We start from the raw sequence: 19,824 nt of genomic DNA on the forward strand, positions 1-19,824 counted from the left end.
AGACAGTGAGGAGAGCATGGTAACACCTAAGAGAAAAACCAAAAAAGGTGCTTTATCTCCAGGGTTTTTGCCTACCTTTGGGCCTGCCTGGATCAATCTCTATGGCTCACCCAGGAGCCACAGCCTCATGGATGACCACCAGGAGCTTAATGAAGGTTTTGGAGAAGGAGTCTCCTTCAGGGGACGTCTCTTCATTGAGATTGCTGTGGAGATACTTTCAGGAGGAGCCCGTGAGTCGAAGTTTTCAAGTATTATCAAGGATATCAAATTGCCATCTAAAGATAAAGACTTCAAAGCACCCAAAGGAAAAGACAAAGCTGAGAAAGCAGGAGAGGATCGAAAGTCAACTTCTCCTTCAGATAAGATGAACTCAACTGAGGTGGAAGTCGAGCCATTCGATGTGCCTTCAGAGGTCAGTATGATATTAAGAGATTGACTGACATGTGTCCATAAACCTCCAGGGATGGCACTGATGTGTGTATTTGGGTTCAGGTCATGTAATATTGCTTTTATGTGCTCCCTACAGCTTCTCCATGCCTCCATAGTCTTGGGACCTTCCCATAACAATGCAGCACAAATGGAGCATTAATGTGTACCTGTAACTCATAAAAAAATCCAAGTAGGACTTGGTTTCCATAAAACTTATTCTCCTGTCCTATTGTCCCTTCTGCACTAGCTGCATCCATGTGTTCCTACTAGAAATTTATATGATGTAATATCTGCTAAGTGACAGAGAGCTGAGGGGGGTTTGATTTCCTGCATTCGAGAAAATCGGTAGTTGTCAACTGAAGTCAGTAGGGAATCACTGACATAGAATTTGTGCAAATGCGGAGAGATACAGCGTAGCCTGTTTTACTCTACTCCTTTAACCCCGCATTGTCAATGCAGTTTTAGATTGCTAACCTCTTTAGGACAGGGGCTGCAAATCATGTGCTCAGTCTCAACTGGTGTTAACTGATGTTACTTTCCTAATTCCACCTGTTGTACTGGGTTACATCATAGAAAGATCCATGCTACGATACTTTGAGAAGGTTGTGCAGTTGTGGCAGGGCATGTGGGCTCAGGTGCTGAGCCAATACTTGAGCTTTGATTCTCTGTTCTGTCATATCACTGTCTGGGAGCAACAGCACATTGGTGCATATGCAAGGTCTATTTTTTTTTACCCAATAAATAGGAAGAAAAATATTCTCATAACCAATTTTCTTCCCACTTCAGTATGTCATCAAAATTTTGGCTTTTGTAGCGGGAGTCCCACCTCAGTGCTTAAGGCACTCATGTCCTTTATTAGATCTGATTCTTGGTCTTTTGACTCCATCTCTACAATTAAATAGGAGAGAAGAAATTGTTCTTCGGTCTTGAGGCCTAGCCTTGACAAGTGCTCTTCCTTGGCCTGTGCCCTGGCATTGCCGGCAGGAGTGCTAGCTGAAGCAGGTCAAGGAGCGTGTTAGCAGAGAAATGGCATGGGTAATTGCAAGCCTGTTGTGCGAGCCTGTGCCCCGGTCTTGCCTTATATACTCATATAGTTGTAAATTGCCTCTGTCCCTTAGTTCTTCTCTGAAGATTGTAATAGAGGTGACATAAGAAGAAATTTATTTCCATATAGATTTTCCTTTATATGGAAGAAATCCATTTTTGTGAGTGGCTCAAACACTATGGTCTTAGGTGCTAGCTAAATACTCCAGGTAGAGGAATAAACCCTGCTGTAACACCAATAAATATTAATGGTAATAATAAGGATTTATTTCTGGCTACTGTGCCTCAGTTTCAAATACAGAATGAGTAAAAGGCAACAACATAATACAGTGACGCTTGATATTCTTTTGATTTTGATATTCAGCAATATTTCATGCTGCAGTAGGTGCGGTAATTGTATTACAACTCTCTGAAAGGAAAAGCAGGAACTTGAAACATTACAAATAAGGCAAAAAATGTCTCATAGAGCCTCTGAGACAATGAACGCAAATTACCCAGCGCCACAGCACAACTTTATTGACCTATTCCAGCAGCAAGAAGACATTAAACTTTTGCAATATGCTTGTTTTATAATGGGAGATAGATGCATGTGTTGTAGTCTCTGAGCCTCCGTTTTATTAGGTACCCTATGCTCTGGGTTCATGCTGAAAATAATCAAGGCGTAGGGAAGCTAAAGCTACTCTGGAGCTCCAATCTGTTTGTGGTGTTAGCTTTGATATGTGATGCTGCTAATCCTTTCACTGAAGACCTATGCCTTTTTACTGTGTATAGCAGAGGTTTTTCAAAATGAAGAGATCATGGGCTGTGTCAAAAGCTGTTTCTGCTTTGCAAAAGTCAGGGAAACAAATATTCATATACAGCTGATGTTTTATGCATTGCCTCACTCCGTTGCAAAAGAAGTTAGCACTGATCTTGCCTAATGGGCTTTAGTATGCTGGTGTCCATGCTGTGAAATGAGTAGGGTTTGCATTGGAGAGATTGTGGCAGTCAGGGTGTAAATCTGGGGAGACCTCAAACCACAAAATACATCTCCTTTGAGCTTAGTATTGGTTTGGGGCTAATAGCTTGTTTTGTTAATGACCCAAGAGCGCTAGAGGTGTTAGCTGGCTTTCCTTGAGTGAGACTGTGTGCCAGGGACAAGCAGATGCTGGGACTCCAATAGGTTTGAACAGAGCCTAGCAGAGCCTTAAAACTCCAGAAAAGGTCATTACACTTTTCAGGGTGTGCTGCTGTGCTGAGACCCTTTGCTTCCTGTGCTTCCAAATTCTGTCAAAAGCTGAAAACAAGGTTACTGGGTTACTGGTTTCTGTGCTATGATGCCAGGAAAGGCAAAGCGTGGAGGACTGCACCCCCCGCACTGAGACCCCACCTTTGGACCTGTGATTTAAAACACAGCAGGATAAAAAACCAAAGGACTGCTTGGTTTCAGTAGGCGTTTGCACAGGGCTGCCATCTAAAAGGTGGATACCAGAAATCTTTCTGTCTTATTAGTGTCACTGGGAGCTGAGTGTCAAAGTCTTGACTTTGAGCAAGGTCAAAGTCTTGATAGTACCAACATGTGGGCAGTAGGTTAAAGTCATCCTGGGGAAAGCAGGGCTGGGCAAGCACTCCCCTGTCTGGGTGCATTATGATGGCAGCATTTATTGTTGAGATGCAAAGGAAGACTACTGCCATACTCACTGGTAAATGACTTATATGGGGATGGTGGTGTTTTGTTGCTGTTGCACTAAAAGAGTGGCCTTAAAATGCCCTTGAACTGCCATAGATGTATAGTTTGAATGATGGTATAAGAGTATGTGAAGATACTGAAACCATTTAATAGGGACTACTGGTGAGGCAGAGTATGAAGTGAGGGATAATGACTTTTATGTAACCAGTTATATAATGGACAATATTGACAAGACCAAAGTCACACAGTCTTATCTCTTTTTCCAATCATCTCAATTTCTCAGAGAAGAGGTATAACTTCTTCTACAAATTGTGCCTCACTGACCACCTCAGACCGATAGATCTATGACACTAACACAGCTGCTAGAGACTTATAAAGACTCCTCTGTGCTGTAAAAAAGAGTAGAAGGTAAAATAAATGTAATTTTCCTGCCTCCTTCATCTCCAATAGATCTATGAAGAGAAATTTGAGGAATTCCTCCTCTTTGGGACATTTTTTGAAGCCACAATGATTGATAGGAAGGTTGGGGACAAGCCAATAACCTTTGAGGTTTCTGTCGGTAAGTATGTTAAGCTCTTCTCCCAAGCAGAGAGGGAGTCTCAGGAGCAAGGGATTGCTTTGTGTTATTGACAGCTGTGTCTCAGGAGTTGGCTTCAGAGTAGGGCTTACATTTGAATTAAATCCTGTTCATAATTTCTCTGGATAGCAGTCAAGCTGGGCATACCGATGCCTAGCTGTCTCTAGTCCCAGATGCCCTTTATTAATACAAATCCTCTCACCCACTATATACAGCAATTCACCCAGTATTTAGCCTCCTAATCTCTTGGGAGACCAAACTCAAATAATTTACTTCGGGGCAGAGTTCATTCTGTGGTGCCCATTGCAATTAGTCCCTGGTTGTGAGGGAGCCCCTTTGCAAGGAGGATCCATGCGGACTGTCTTCGCCAACCCTGTAGAGCTACATGTGAGTCTGTGAGTGTGGTATGGGGGTGATGTACAGCCAAGCCTCAAAACACATGCACCAGCTTGTCCTCTGAGATCCTCCTGGTAATCCTGTCCTGCTTCTGAGTAAAGCAGGACTGTACTGTGTGAGGGACCTCCTCATGATGGAGCTGAATTGTCCCCGGGAGCAGACTAAAGAGAAAATGAAGACATTTTGATGAACATTGAGCAGATATTTTCAAAGCAGAAGAAATTTCCCTTAAGAGAGAAGCTTGAATTGGTCTCATTTCCCTTGCAGGGGTTTGCTTATCTCTGTCCTAGCCCCACTTAGAGTCCAAGTGCACAGTAGCACCCTGGCACTTCCCACCTTTGTGCTTGTGTACTCAACCGTGCACTGGGTGTGCTCAACTGTAGGTCTATGTGTGCAGGGAGAGATGTCTGTGACAAACAGGGCAATCAATGAGTGATATTGATTCCTGCTGAAACTTAGCAGGAACCAGAGCTGAAAATGACAAGAAACTCATTTGTATAGTCGGGCAAGAAATTATACGTATTCTTGTCAGAATTATTGCTAAAGATTAATCTGGCTCTGAATTCTGGACCTGAACATCTACCAGCTACCTGTGCAGTTGAAATTTTGATCCAAATTTGGCAAATGGCCATTATTTATGTGAAAGGCTGAACCAAAAGTCCAGATCAGGATGTATGGGGTGATTCGGCACATCCTTCTCCTGCAGGAAATGTTTTCTGCCTGTCTCTAATAAAATCTGTAATTACCAGTCTGATGGATGCACCTCTTCCCCAGTGCTGATAATTTTGCCCTTTAAGGCAAAATCCTATCAGAGAAGATGGCTGTATTGTTAGCAGAGTTGTCTGGCATTAGGCTTGAAGCTGGAGCCTCAAAGCATTGTTATTACTAATTCTGCAACCCTATTATGCAAAATTTGCTGGTCTGAAAATGAGCTTTAGCACTTCTGAGGTCAGACTTTGAAGTAATCATCCATATGTTGTAAAGAAGACATACATTTGCTGTGTAAACCAAACACATATTGGGGCTCCTGGGTCCAGAAATATCAACAGCAGTATTGTTTTTGCTTCTGAATTTCTTTAGCAAAAGCAGAAGGTCCTGGGGGCCAGCAACCAGATGATTGCATCACTTAGTGATGGGGGTATTATACTAGGTATATATCACATAGGGCAGGTAAGGAAGCACTGTCCTGGAGTCTGAAAAGTCATTGGGACTGACATACCCTGTCAGGACCTTTGTAAACTGTGGTATGGCCAGAACAGCTAATGAACAGGAGGGGACAAGATTTTCCACTGGTATGACTGGTCTTTCTCTTTTTTTAAACCTCATTCAGGTTTACCACCTCCAAGCTAGTCATCTCTTTACTTGTAACCCTGTGTCTCTAGGTAACTTCGGAAATATTACTGAGGGGGTGTCAGCAGGAGCTGGAGGGAAAAAGAAGACACGTGATAGAGAAGCAGAAGAAAGCCTGCTGTATGAGGGGAAGGATGAAATTTCTCATGACCTTGGCATACCCCTGATATCCACCACACCCCCTGAGAAGCCACTGATCACGGGTGGGAACAGGTGAGAATCTATGTTTCAAAACCTTATCATTCTGGACTCTGGTTCCTATTTTATAATCCTGCAGAACTCATTAATGAACCGTGGCAGCTTTAAACAGGTTGTGTGGAGTTGAGGCTTTCAAATCCTCAATTACATCTTTCACAACAGTAAATTTTCTAGGCTCCACTGAAGTGAATGGGGTCTGAGCCATTTTAGTCTCATCTTCTGATCTTGGCCTCATGGGCTCTTGAGCTTCTGGTGTTTCTAAAAGGACTGTGTTATACCAACTATACATTGGAAAGCAATAGGAAAGTGCAACTCCTTCAGTGCTATCCCTGTTTTAGGGTCCCATACTCTGATCACAAATAACATCCACCCAGTGACCAGCTCCAGAAGCAGAATAACACATTAAAAATATTGAAATCTGGTCAAGACAGAGTCAGCTTCCCAGAACACTTTCCAGAGCTAATAATTATAGATGTAGACTTAAATAGCAAGTAGTAACAGAAGTAGGAGGAAATAGTCCTTGAAAAAAAAAGAATGGAGCAAAGGATGAAAGCATGCAGAACAGTTCTTCTAAATGGCCTTGTTTATAAACAGAAGTGTAAAGGTTTAATTCATTTCAAAGATGCTAATAAAAAGAAATATTTTCCTTGTTGCTTTGGTAGGAAAAACAATCCCTGACATTGCTGAGTGCCAAGACTAGATGGTACCTCTTTGTTTAGAAGGTCAGGCATTGCCAAGCAGTTTACAGATATAAGGACCTGGTGGCAAATATCAACCTGGATCTGTTTGGTTTCTGTACCTCCCTTAAGTTAAAAAGTACTTTCATCCTTTCTTGCAATCAATGGCTCAGTCAGATTAAATAAGAGCTAGTGGAAGAAAACAAGAACGAAAATACCATGATAGAAATTTTTGTTTCTGCAGCAAATAAATAAAGAGAAGGGGGAAAAAAACCTAATGTTTGACAGAAAGATAGTTGCCTCTCCTCATTAACAGGATTGCAGATTTGGGTACATGCTGGGTTATTATCATCCCTGAGAGACTGTGGGATTTTTAGTTTTTCCCTTAACAAGAATTTAGATTTAAAGAACCGTTGTAAAAGAATGAATCATTCTTCAAATCTGCTATTTGCTTCTTGGCTCACTCCAATATTAACAAAGTTTTCTCTCATTAAAGATTCCTTTTCCTCAAATTTATGTAAAATGTTGAATCTTTTTTTCCCTCCTGTGCTATCTAAACCAGTTTGGCCAGCCACATATACCAACTAATGACTTTATGACTGTCATCTCTTATTTGTATCTTACTGGTCTTATCACTGGGTATTTTTAGTATTAATCAGTACTTAATGGGATAGCCAATAGCTTAGAAAAACTCTGCATTTTAGAAGCATAAATGAACAATAGAAAACAGTAACAAGAGTCCATTCTGGAGATTAAAACCACTAACTAATTAAAGAAGAAGGCAGAGCAGTAAGAATTCTAAGGCAGACACCATGAAATTGCCAGGAATTTTCCACATTTATGTCAAAATGTACAGAAAGGATAAGCTAACACTGAAAAAGTGGTTTCCCCAGATTCTCATAGAGGGAATAATAGACATGAAAGTTCAGTCTTCCATGTGAGTTATTTCATGGCTATATAATTTTCTTAGTAAATTCCATGAAAAGACTCATAAGCTCTATGAATTTCAGGTTAAGACATTTGTATTGGGTTTGTGTGGCAAGGTTTTGGTAGTGGGGGGGCTACAAGGGTGGCTTCTGTGAGAAGCTGCTAGAAGCTTCCCCCATGTCCAACAGAACCAATGCCAGCCGGCTCCAAGATGGACCCACCATTGGCCCAGGCCGAGCCCATCAGTGACAGTGGTAGTGCCTCTGGGAGAACAGATTTAAGAAGGGAAAAAAAAGTTGCAGGGCACACAGAAACTGCAGCTAGAGAGAGGAGTGAGAACATGTAAGAGAAACAACCCTGCAGACCCCCAGGTCAGTGAAGGAGGAGGGGGAGGAGATGCTCCAGGCGCTGGAGCAGAGATTCCCCTGCAGCCTGTGGGGAAGACCATGGTGAGGCAGGCTGTCCCCCTGCAGCCCAGGGAGGTCCACGGTGGAGCAGATATCCACCTGCAGCCCGTGGAGGACCCCACGCTGGAGCAGGTGGGTGCCCGAAGGAGGCTGTGACCCCATGGGAAGCCCGTGCTGGAGCAGGCTCCTGGCAGGACCTGTGGCCCTGTGGAGAGAGGAGCCCACGCTGGAACAGGTTTTCTGGCAGGAGTTGTGACCCCATGGAAGAGACCCACATTGGAGCTGTTTGTGAAGAACTGCAGCCTATGGGAAGGACTCACATTGGAGAAGTTCGTGGAGAACTGTCTCCCATGGGAGGGACCTCACGGTGGAGCAGGGGAAGAGTGCGGAGTCCTCCCCCTGAGGAGGAAGGAGCGGCAGAGACAAGGTGTGATGAACTGACCCCAACCCCCATTCCCCGTCCCCCTGCACCGCTGCGGGGGGAGGAAGGAGAGAAAATTGGGAGTGGAATTGTGGCCAGGAAGAAGGGAGGGGTGGGGGGAAGGTATATTAAGATTTGGTTTTATTTCTCATTACCCTACTCTGGTTTGATTGGCTATAAATTAAGTTAATTTTCCCCAAGTCAAGTATGTTTTGCCTGTGAAGGTAATTCGTTGAGTGATCTCTCCCTGTCCTTGTCTAGACCCACAAGCCTTTCATTATATTTTCTCTCCCCTGTCTAGCTGAGGCAGCGGAGTGAGTGAGTGAGCGGCTGTGTGGTGCTTAGTTGCTGGCTGGGGTTAAACCACAGCAATGTTCTAGCATTGGGAGATAGTTGAATTGTTTTTCCCTCTTATGAAACCACCAAAATTAATGATTACCTGAGACCTGTGTAGCTGTGCTATGCACTGACTTTAATGGGTAATGCTCACCTTGTTGTAGGTTATTGAGGAGAAAGTAAATGGGAAATTCTGTTTCTTTTGATATCCCATAAGGCAGTAAAATGAAGTTGTAGAGAAGATCTTCATCTTTTTAAACAGAAAAATTGTCACATAAACCTATTAGGGATGTGCGGAAGTTAGGAGTTACAGGTAGGACACTGGAGAGCAACAAATGATTTGGTTTCTGTGGGCTTAGCTTAGTGGTTAAACACATGTGTCCAGTTCTATCTGAAATGACCTAGGGTATCTGAGGCATCCTTACAAGCAAACATGAAAGACCCAGCTCCTTCTGGGCCCACAGGTGGATGCCTGTGCTTAGGCAACTTAGCCTACTGGGGCTCTGGATTTCAGGGGTGGATGATCAGGATGATCAAATTTTCTAAAAATTTGGCTGTGCTCAGATAGAGAGACCTTGAAATGGAAGAAGTCAAGTCCATACCAAGTGCACTCTCCTTTCTTGGATACCACAGCCTCTCCCAGAGGAGAGGAAATTGAAAGTGCAACCATTTTTTCTGCCGGTCGTTGAACATTGTGAAGAACAGGAAGCTTGAGTAGTTTTGTCCTTTATTATTTAGGGAATTAGTTTCTGTGGAGGAATACTGAAGGGTCACATGGCAAGTAGTATTGGTTTTGACTGGGATAGAGTTATTTTTTTCCATAGTAGTTTGTACGGGACTATATTTTGGATTTGTGCTGGAAACATTGTTCAGAATACAGGGATGTTTTCATTACTGCTGAGCAGTGCTTACACAGAGTCAAGGCCTTTTCTGCTCCTCACCCCACCCCACCAGCGAGCAGGCTGGGGGGGCACAAGAAGTTGGGAGAGGACACAGCTGGGACAGCCGACCCCAACTGACCAAATGGATATTCCATACCATGTGATGTCATGCCCAGTATATAAGCTGGGGGGAGTTGGCTGGGGGCCAGGGTGGATCGCTGCTTGGGAACTAACCGGGCATCAGTCAGCGAGTGGTGAGCAATTGCATTGTACATCACTTGTTTTGTATATTCCAATTCTTTTATTATTATTATTGTCATATTATTATTATTTATCATCATTGTTGTTATTATTTTTATTATGAATAATTATCACTATTATTTTCTTCCTTTCTGTCCTATTAAGCTGTCTTTATCTCAACCCACAAGTTTTACTTTTTTTTTCTGATTATCTCCCCCATCCCACTGGGTGGGGGGCAGTGAGTGAGCAGCTGTGTGGTGCTTAGCTGCTGGCTGGGGTTAAACCACGACACCCGTGCCTCCCCCTGAACTCCTCTCTCACCTTTATGATCTGCTCTGTACTTTGTTTTCACAGGAACTACCAGTACCTGCCGTACGATGAGAGGAAGCCGTGTATCTGTGTCAAGAGCTACTGGGGCGACCAGACCTTTCGTCTGTACTCTTCCAACACTCTTGAGAAAATGGCGGATCACCTGGTAAGTAGCAATCATCCTCCCAGGTTCATGTATTCACCAGAGTATGGCAGTGAGAGGTCACGTCCCCCAAAACAGGCCTTCAAAATATCCCCCAGCTGCATTCCTTGCTGTTGATTTTGTGAAAGAGTAGCTGATATCAGCCCCTTCTCTTTTTTTGTCCAATTGCTTTGATCTATTAGAGCTAGTCAAGTATTCCTGTCCACAGTTTGGTTTTTTTGGCCGTAGGGCTGTCTTCTTTTCTCAGAAACATTTTATTCTTTGTAAGAACAGTCAAACAATTAAAATATGAGATACAGAATAATTCTGTCTCCTATGGCTCTTCCTCTAATATCTTCTTGCCCAGACCACATGGTTTAACCTGTGTTTATGCTGGACACTCTTTAAAGGACACTTTTTGGTTTTAGTTTTCCTAAAAACATTGATAGAGACACAAAGGCGTATCGTCTCATGGGCAGTCACTGTGATGCCCTAGTCACAGTGTTTTCCCATAATGATGTTTTATTCTACCCTTGCTTAAAGTTGACTATCAACAGTCTCAAAAAAGTAGTAGTATTTTTTTTTAAAGTGACTTCTAATGTTGAATATTTTAAATTGGGGCACTCACATTAAGAGTCTGATTCATCCCTCATTTATCCTTATGTACCTCATGAGCAACAACACTGAAGTCATACTCATGCAAGGTTGTATCATGAGAAGACAGAGGCTTATAGGCCAACATTTCGAACCCAGGTATTTGAACATCTGAGTATATATATGGAGAGATACGTTTGTCAGTGTACCTTAACATCCACAGGCCTTTCTGGAAATCCAGCCATTTATTTTAGTTTGTAAGAACAGACTCCATTTCTCAATGATAACGGTAGGTGTTGCAATAAACCTTGCATATGGATTCAGGTGCCCACTAAAGTTTAAGAAGTTAACTCCAGCAACTTGCTAAATTTAGGCAGCAGGGCTGGAAACAGAACCAAGAAGAACTACAGTTTTTCCTCCTACCTAGTGGAGAATGTTTTCCACGGACTGATCTTCACCGAAGTGAGAAAACAAAGCTGCTCCAAGCAGTAGTAGCTTGGACTAGTAGTTGGAGAGACTGGGGAAAGGTCAAAATAAATCATGCTGCTGGAGTCTTCTCTCTGCACACTTCAAGCGTAGTGATATATCAAAGGTTCTGTTCTGTCAGGTTACAAAGTCACCTCCCTCATTCTTGATAGTTATACAGTGAATAATGGTGTTATAACACTGGCAGAATGACAAAGTGCACTCCTTTACATAACGGCTTTTTCATGTGTTTTTCGTAGGAAGAATCATTAGAGCAAGTAAAGGACATGATCAAGGTTTCAGAGATTGCATCTGAGGAGAAAATGAGGACGACCCTAAATGATTTTATCAATCAAAGCAGGTAACTATATTTACCAGAGGCATACAGAAAATCAACATTATATGTTGGCTACAAATTCGAGGCTAGACATGGAAACTGATGATAATAAAAAAAAAGTACAGTAAACTTACTGAGATATGTATTTTATTTATTCTCTTGTAAAAGCAAAGGCCTTCCCAAATTGCAATGTCTATTTATACAGAGAAAATATTTTATTGTTACTTTCAATATTCAGTATTGACAGTAGACTACTGCCAATCATTGTCATATTATTTTGGCTTTCGGGACTCTAAGAATAGAATGTATATGGGATAAGTAGGATTTAATAAAGTGTGTGATGGACATACTGTAAAAAAGGACAAGGTTAAGATAAAGGATTCCACATGCTGGGATAAATCACCCAGTGGGTTCTGTGTCAGATGACATGATTGGGCTCAAAATAGATATAAACCCTAATTTCTAAATATTAACCCTGTTTCTGTGAAATGTGGTGCAGACTTTTTGGACTCTATTCTTTGAATCTTATAAGTGCTCAATATTTATTTTAGAGAATTTCAGCATCTCTGTCTTCTGGTTCATGTACTGCATTTCATTCCAATGTATTTTAGCGGCTTGCATTAAAAAAATAACACATTTAAAGAACCTGTTATTCTTGTGTCCTAGGGCCTTCACTGCCATTGCTGAAAAGAAGCCCAAAGGGTTGAACTACACTGCTTTGGACAAAAAGAGACTCATGCTGTTCAAGCAAGAGCTGGTATGTGTATTTTTTTTCTTTAAGCGTTGATGCAATGAAGTTAACTGAAAGCATGTTGGTTGCATACATTTTAATTTCTGTTTGATATCACCATACTGGAATGTTTTGTAATTAATATAAATATAGTATCCAAGAGCATTTTTTTCAATAAACCCCGCTGTGCTTAATAAAGAGTTGTAAGATACCCTAAAATAATTCAGAATATGTTGTTTTTAAATACAAATAAGACGTTACAATAATGAGCTGATTTTTCTTTCCCATGCATCTTAAAATGGGATGATGCTGAGTTCAGTGGAAAAACACCAAACTAACACTGCTGTTAAACATTTAATTACTGTGGTGGGGCTGAACTTCAAGACTAGTAAAGTCTGGCATTTGATATTCCTGGATCTAGTCACCTCCTCCAGGGAACTGGTGAGAAGAAACCAAACTGGGTGGAGATAGTCTGAATGTTTATTAGCTTTATTTACTGTTTCTAGCACAGAATTTGGTTGTGACTTCTGTCAGGACAGAGGCCCGATAATTCTAGGTGATAATCACATGTCTCTTGGGACTTCCATACATCCAGTATACATACAAACAAAGAGAAAATGGGAGACATTCACATTTTATGTTATTCAGCTCCAAAGAGTAGATCACTTTCTGTTGTGACAAAGAAGGTAATTGCTGCCTTGAACCACGTGTTTCCATCTTTTCTTCTCAACTTGAATCGAAGACTGTTTTCTCCTTCTGTGTCCAGTTCAAACTACTTGATAATGCATAAAAAATACATACTGTTTTTCCCGACTGCAGGAAGCAATGTCTAGTGATGCCAAGGGAATTGTTCAGCAGCAGAAAAAGAAGATGTCACTGGATGAAATGATGCATGAGACTCAGAGCTTTATAGATAAAATTCGGTTCTTGGTTGATGAGGTAATCCACACAGAAATTCAGATAAATTTAAAATCCAGAGCTTAACTTTGATTTTCATAATCCCATGTGAATAATAACTCCTGGCCTGGTTATCCAAAGAGTTGTCCTTTGGATATCTGGACCTAATCCTGTTTTGCATTAAATGAAGATGTTAACAGACTGGGGTAGGAAACATTGGGCTATGTGGTATGGAGAATTTTTTCTTTCTTTTTTTTTAAAAAAAAAAAAGAAAAGGTCATCCCATATGTGCCCTGGTGGTTTGGAGACTGCTTTCTGATCTGAATTCATGTCTCCACTTGTATGGACATAGTGATTTGGACTGGTATGAGCTCAGGGGTCTCTATACTATACTTCACTGTGCAGACACTGCTTAGACATGCTATTAAGCCTGAGAATAACAGAAGAATGGACATATTTGGTCAGGGCAAAATCCAGCCAGTGGAGTGCTGTCCCTCTGGGAGCTGCCTGTGCTAGCAAACTAAACAGGGCCATGGCTATTCCTGGCTCAGAGAGCAAGTGGAACAGCCTGGCATGGTTTGCAGCCTATGCCCAAATTCTTTTCCTTCCCAAAACAGAGTGACCTCGCTCACAGTGCCTCCTGGGAACAGCCCTGGGCTGGTCTTTGCTTCAAACCATACTCAGGCTTTGTTTGGGGAAATGTTATTTGGGACAGGGCAAGGCAATGCCATGGAGCATCCTCACAAGCAGAACAGATGATAGTATACCAGTGCTTGAGTTTGGTCCTGGTCCTTTTTGGTTTGCTGGTAGAGATGAAGTTGATGGTATTTCCACAGTAGGTACTTTCAGCTTACACAATCTGTGGGTAAGTTATTTCCTGAGACAGTCATACCCAGATTTTTAGTTTTAGTTTCTCCTGAAATGATTTATAGAGTGGGTGCTCCTTAATCACTCTACAAAACTCTTTATCTTCAGCTGTGCTTAGGAATGGAGGTTTGGACTGCAAAGCATGAAATGACAGCCTCCTTCAGTCCAGGTGCACATCTGCCACTCCACAGGAGCCATGAGGGAATCAGCTCTTGGTAGAGAGTCTTTTAACAAAAAATAATGTTGTTGGCTCATAGAAAGAATTCAGCTTTAGTTCAATATTCCTCGTCATTTAACAGCCGCAGAATACGGTGCCTGATGTGTTCATCTGGATGCTTAGCAGCAGCAAGAGAGTTGCATATGCAAGAGTGCCAGCAAAAAACATACTCTATTCCCCAGCAAAAGAGCAGAGAGGCAAGGACTGCGGGAAGATTAAAACCTATTTCCTGAAAGTAAGTCTGGGGCGTTCTGCAAACACACGTAATGCCTGGGGACCATTCAGTATTCAGATTTCTTCCAGGGACTGTATTTTACAGGGTCATCTTTGTAATGTTCTAAAAATGTGTACACGTTTATATCTGCCATCTATTAATATTTGCTTCTTACATTTATGCTTGTCCTTTAAGCACTGTATCATTCCCAGGCTCTTGGTGTATGAGTAATTATTTCTCTCACTACTTGTTATGGCAAGTATATAGCATTGTTTAGCTATAGCTCTATACATAAACAGATAGAAGAGGTACAGCCTCTTTGCTGGCAAAGATGTCAGAACGCAGCACATGAAAGTCCAGGAGGAGACTGGTAGGAGATCAGAACGCAGCAACTCAGATAGCAGGGAAACCTAGGTATTCAGAGGTAATACAGCAATTATTTATGCTTGCTATTTAAAATGTGGCTAGGTTTGTGCAATATATGTCCAAAATATTGCTATGGGATTGTTCGTCTTGAAGGAAAACCTTAGTGGATATACTCCTACAAAGGCAGTGTGACTGGTAGTACTTGGCAGTGGAATATTATGCAATGTAATTGTTACTATGGCCATCAGGAAAAACTCAAACACACAAGAAAATAGTAACTTAATATAATGACTTTTTAGTGGTTTTTCACCTGGAGCTGCTGGGTGCACTCCCATAAAGCACAGCTAAGAGCAGCTAGAAATATCTAAGTTCCTGATAGTTGCCATAGGTGCTTGTTAAGCACAGCACTATTTGCCTGCAGGAACAAGAAAATACCATAATTAACTCTCCAGCCCCTTCAACATCAAGAATTACCATAGGAACAGATAATACTAAACACTGACAGATAATGCTAAACACTGAGTTTAGCAGAGCTGGATGAAGTGGCAACAGAGAGGAAGGAAATAATAGTATTGTTCATCAAGACTAGTAATGTTTTATACTGGAATATATTTTCTCACCTGCCCAATGGAGGAATATTTTTAATAATACATGGGGCTAACTATTGGAGACCAGCAAAACTGTATGAAATGGAAAGTGGGCTGAAGTCCGGGAAAAGTAGGATATCAGCTAGCACTGATATGCTTGCAGCTATTAGGTAGCCTGCCCAAACCTCTGCTTATCAGGCAGCATGCCATTTACATAGACTTTCAACCAAGCAAACTACTCATTTCTTCCCTAAGAATCACAGAAGTTCCTTGTGCTAAATGAGTCTCAGGGCCACTCACTGTGGAGAAATGCCATTTATCAGTATATCAACTCAGTGAATGCTCCTTTATTTTACTCTGGCTTGGTAGGACTCAGCATCCAGCCATGTCTCTCTCTTGAGCTTGTTGTGATGGGTGGATTTTTTCTTCAGTTACCAGGCAAGCGCCCGCTGGGCTGGACTGTGCAGGCAAAGGTGGACATCTATCTATGGCTTGGACCTGCCAGCTATGCCCACAGTATCATGGAGAATTTGCCTGTGGGATATGAGACTGAATTATCGTCTAACACCAACTCAGTGCACAGTGTGGTGCCCTCACCTGCCTGCCTGCTGTATAAAAGTAAGGCACCGTTTCTTCTCCATATTAGCAATTAAGAGATGTGGCCCCAAAAGCTCTAATTCAGAGGGCGGCACAACCTCTGTTTAAAGTAACTGTTCTAAGATGATCATGGCTTAGCATCTTTTCATCAGAAAAGGCTGGTTTCATTGCCAAGTCATCGGTCCTGCCACCGACACTTTGCAGATGTCAAGGAAAGAAAGGACTTGTTCACTTGCAATTTCTGTTCCCTGTCCCATGGGTCTGTCTCCTTGTGATGAGGAAGCATCTTTCAGTTCTCCTGATGAAGCTACTGTGTTGAACACCTAGTAGATAAACCAGTGATGGGAGATAAAAACTGGCAGTTAACAACCTTGCAGTAGAGACTTACATAGGACATTGATTTTAAGTGAATACAGAGGTCTTACACAACTTCTGAGTGTCTCAGGTGTTTCTTTAGTGAGACAGCACTAGCAACAGTTCCCCTTGTCAGATCCTGGTTGGACAACAGGTGATGAATCTTCCCTTCCTACCTATGTGCTGCATCATTTCGATGAAGCTGACATTACTGTTTTTTTTGCAATGATGTAGCCCCGCACCTCTTCCAGCTGAGAGCCCACATGTATCAGGCAAGGGGGCTCATTGCAGCTGACAGCACTGGACTTTCCGATCCTTTTGCAAAAGTTACTTTCACATCACACTGCCAGACCACAAAGGTAAGTTCCAAAGTCTCTTTCAGTAAATGAAAACACTTTTTTTTTCCCAATTAAGCCATGAAAAGAAAAAATCTTGGTTTCGCAAGGAGGTACATAGCAGGAAAAGTTAGATGCCTGCTGTTAAAGGGCAACTTCTGACAGTCCACTGCAAGCAAGGCAAAAGTTTAGTTTAACCTACTACTCTAACATGAGGTGCAGTAGTACTAGTTTATTTTAGCTCAGATGTTAGGTTCTCTGGGGCTACTGGGACTTTGTAGCAAGTGAATTACCTTTCTCTACAGCTTTTTCTATATGTTTTAAGTTTGGGCTGTTGTCATTCCTTGGTATGAGAATAAACCCCCATGGTTCTCTTTTCCTATAGTCTATGCATGCAGTGATTGAGCAAACAGTGAAGACCTTTCTAGGGCTTCTGTAGCCATGCAAGCCAGCATGGCTCTTTGTGATGGAATTTGGCAAAGCACACTGGTGGTTTTAGAGTGGCAGCATTGAAATGAGCTGAAAACAGAGAGGTGTGAGACTTTCTGCACCACTTAAATGCTGCAAAAATGTGCCCATAGGGAGTGGTCTCACATCTTCCTCAGGCATCTCCAGGGGCAAATGGTCTCCTATGGACATTTGATGGAGCCTCTAGAGAGAAGGGAGAACTTCTACAAAGCTCTATCCAGCAAGAAGGGTTGAAGTACAGCCCTGGCAAATGAGCAGGAGGATGGTCCCTCACAGAACATGAAGACTGACTTTCAGATGTCCTTAACCCTCTACAACTACCCTGGAGTTAAAATGGGTCCGGGAGTTCTGAAACCCATGCCAAAAATAGAATTTGCTGAGGCAAATATGGTCTTGCTTCAGAAAAAGTATTTAACCTCCCCATCCAGGCCCTCCCCCAAAAAACTCCACAGAAGACTGTTTTAATCTATTTAATTCTAAAATTCCTCTGACACCATCTTCTCTTATGAAGCAAGTTCTGTAGCACGTGCCAAAGGCAGCGAGAAGCAAAAACCTTTCTCTGCTCTAAGTTGTAGATGCCTGTTTGTGCTGCTTTTGCCTCAAGGATATGAGTTGATCTTTTCCTGTAATGTGATTTTAACTTCTTATAGAAGTTAGTGAATGAAGACATTAAAGTTAGTGTTTAGATGCACCAGATTCAGGAAAGTAGAATTTGGCCCAGGAAAAATAGGATTTTATAAGCACAGAAGTGTTAAGTTTATTCATTGCCTGAATAAAATATTGCAGCCAATAACTTGCATGTTTTTAGAAGACTGTCAGCCAAGTGCCACTAAACTGTAGTCAAGAGCCTTATTTCCATTCGAAAGAACGATAGCAGGTTATGAGTCATTTTGCAGTTGGCATATTTTTCGTCTTTAAATGTTATCTTTGTTAAATATATTTCCTGCCAAGACAGTTAAAACATTGTCTATGATGAAACACCATAAGCCAAATTACAACAAATTAAAAACTACTGATTTATTATGAGTCATTAAAATTTTTTTTTTTTCCCCATAAAGTGTTATGAGTCATACACTGAAGTAAAAATAAGATTGAAAAAATGTACCCTGGAGAAGTGAAAACTGGCCTTGGTTTAGGGCAAAGGCTTTATTTTAGTAGCATTGGACATACACCTGCTTTCCTAAACCAACAGCTTTCCACTCAATTTAATACTGAGCTTTGTCTACACAGACTGGTGGTTGTGTATTGATATGCTTGTGAGGGGTCTGTGAGGCAAACAGGGAAATGGAGAAACTGGAGATTGGCTTCAAGGTGAAAGAACCATATTCTTCTGACTGGGAATAGCTGCTGAAAAAGGTGGTGTCTCAGACAAGGAATTGTTCAGGCTGTGGGAAAGAACGTCACCATCAGATCAGCACGTCCTGCTGAAGGACTCCCAAGCAACCAGTTTATAGCTCATTAAACATTTCCTCTCTTTCATTAGATCATTTCTCAGACGTTATCCCCCACCTGGAACCAGATGCTGCTCTTCGACAGCATTGTGCTTCATGGTGACAGAGAGGAGATCGCTCAGTTCCCACCAGAGATTGTCATAGAGTTGTACGATGACGATGCAGTGGTAAACTCAAAATCCTTCTTAGTAAAAATCTGGGCTCTTCCATCTTACTGCCAGTGTGAAAGCAACGCTGTGTCACTGAATAGGCATTAAATGGATGACCTTGCTGAATGGAGCTCACTGTTAGAGTGGTTTGCACTTTAACATCTGAAAAGAGCCCTGAGACTCACTTTATGTCCTTGCAAAGCTGTGGCCTTGTTTTTTCCCAAATGAATCTTGCTCCCTAAGACTGGCTTACAGAAATCAGAAGCATCTTGCCCCCACCTTGCTTGCACATGACTGTAAATATTGTACCTAAGTCTGGGGAGACACGGATTTATCTCTGACCATGCAAACTGTCACAGTCTCACTGACTGAATACAGAGCTCAGAAACTTTGGGTGCTCTGAAGAGGTAATAAGTACTCAGCTCTTCCATTTTCATAGCTGCCTTGCATTCTACCTTGCTCGTTCCTTCAGGAGAAGGGTTTTTTTTCACAAATACTAAACTCTGCATCATCTTGGGTCCTATGACAGCTGTGAAATTCATATGCATTTGACACCTGTATTCTTCTTTATTTAGGGTAAGGCAGAATATATTGGGTCTACAGTGGCTGCCCCTGTGGTGAGACTTGCTGATCAAAACTATAAACCACCTAAACTTTCTTACCACCCAGTGTATTGTGGAAATCTTTCAGGAGGAGACCTTCTTGCTACATTTGAGCTTCTGGAGGTAAACTAGACTTTCTCGACCGTTACACTTTTACACCCTGGGCTCACAAAAGCAGCCATGGCATCGAGCCCTGTCACCCTCTTGAATTAATGGAAATCGCAACTGGAGCAGGATCATTCTGCTGTTGGACCTCGTAGTCCCCATGCAGTCTCTGTCACTCCCTCCACCCTGCCAGGGGCCACTGTCCGTGCACACACCACCGCCAGCCCCTCGCACGCTGAGCCTCATTTGCCCGTCACTTGCCCTTGCCCTAAATTGGGCTCTGGTCTCAGAAACAACTGTGAAGGTCCCACTGCCATTGCAATGACTTGCTCTTTGGAGTAGCACATGGCCCTGACTTTAGCAACCTCAAAGCTCTCAGTACTGCTTTCACTCTTAGGAAAAGGAAGCGGTGAATAATAAAGATTGGATTAGGGAGACTGAGTTTTCAGATACCCCTAATGTATTAAGAGAAATGTTACACTGGTT

General features: G+C 42.1%; 1 protein-coding gene across 1 annotated transcript in view; it reads left to right on the plus strand.

Annotated features, from left to right (window-relative positions):
* The window catches only part of FER1L6 (fer-1 like family member 6), a 78,050-nt gene that overhangs the window by 20,853 nt on the left and 37,373 nt on the right, over positions 1–19,824 (plus strand). The window contains exons 11-22 of the mRNA XM_052786813.1: positions 63–412; positions 3,593–3,701; positions 5,498–5,678; positions 9,907–10,027; positions 11,323–11,423; positions 12,066–12,156; positions 12,949–13,068; positions 14,193–14,345; positions 15,709–15,895; positions 16,463–16,587; positions 18,515–18,649; positions 19,207–19,356. Coding sequence (XP_052642773.1) covers positions 63–412; positions 3,593–3,701; positions 5,498–5,678; positions 9,907–10,027; positions 11,323–11,423; positions 12,066–12,156; positions 12,949–13,068; positions 14,193–14,345; positions 15,709–15,895; positions 16,463–16,587; positions 18,515–18,649; positions 19,207–19,356 — 1,823 coding nt within the window. The remainder of the gene's footprint in view (positions 1–62; positions 413–3,592; positions 3,702–5,497; positions 5,679–9,906; positions 10,028–11,322; positions 11,424–12,065; positions 12,157–12,948; positions 13,069–14,192; positions 14,346–15,708; positions 15,896–16,462; positions 16,588–18,514; positions 18,650–19,206; positions 19,357–19,824) is intronic.

The sequence above is a fragment of the Harpia harpyja genome, chromosome 5 (genome assembly GCF_026419915.1).
Source record: "Harpia harpyja isolate bHarHar1 chromosome 5, bHarHar1 primary haplotype, whole genome shotgun sequence".
NCBI classification, from domain to species: Eukaryota; Metazoa; Chordata; class Aves; order Accipitriformes; family Accipitridae; genus Harpia; species Harpia harpyja.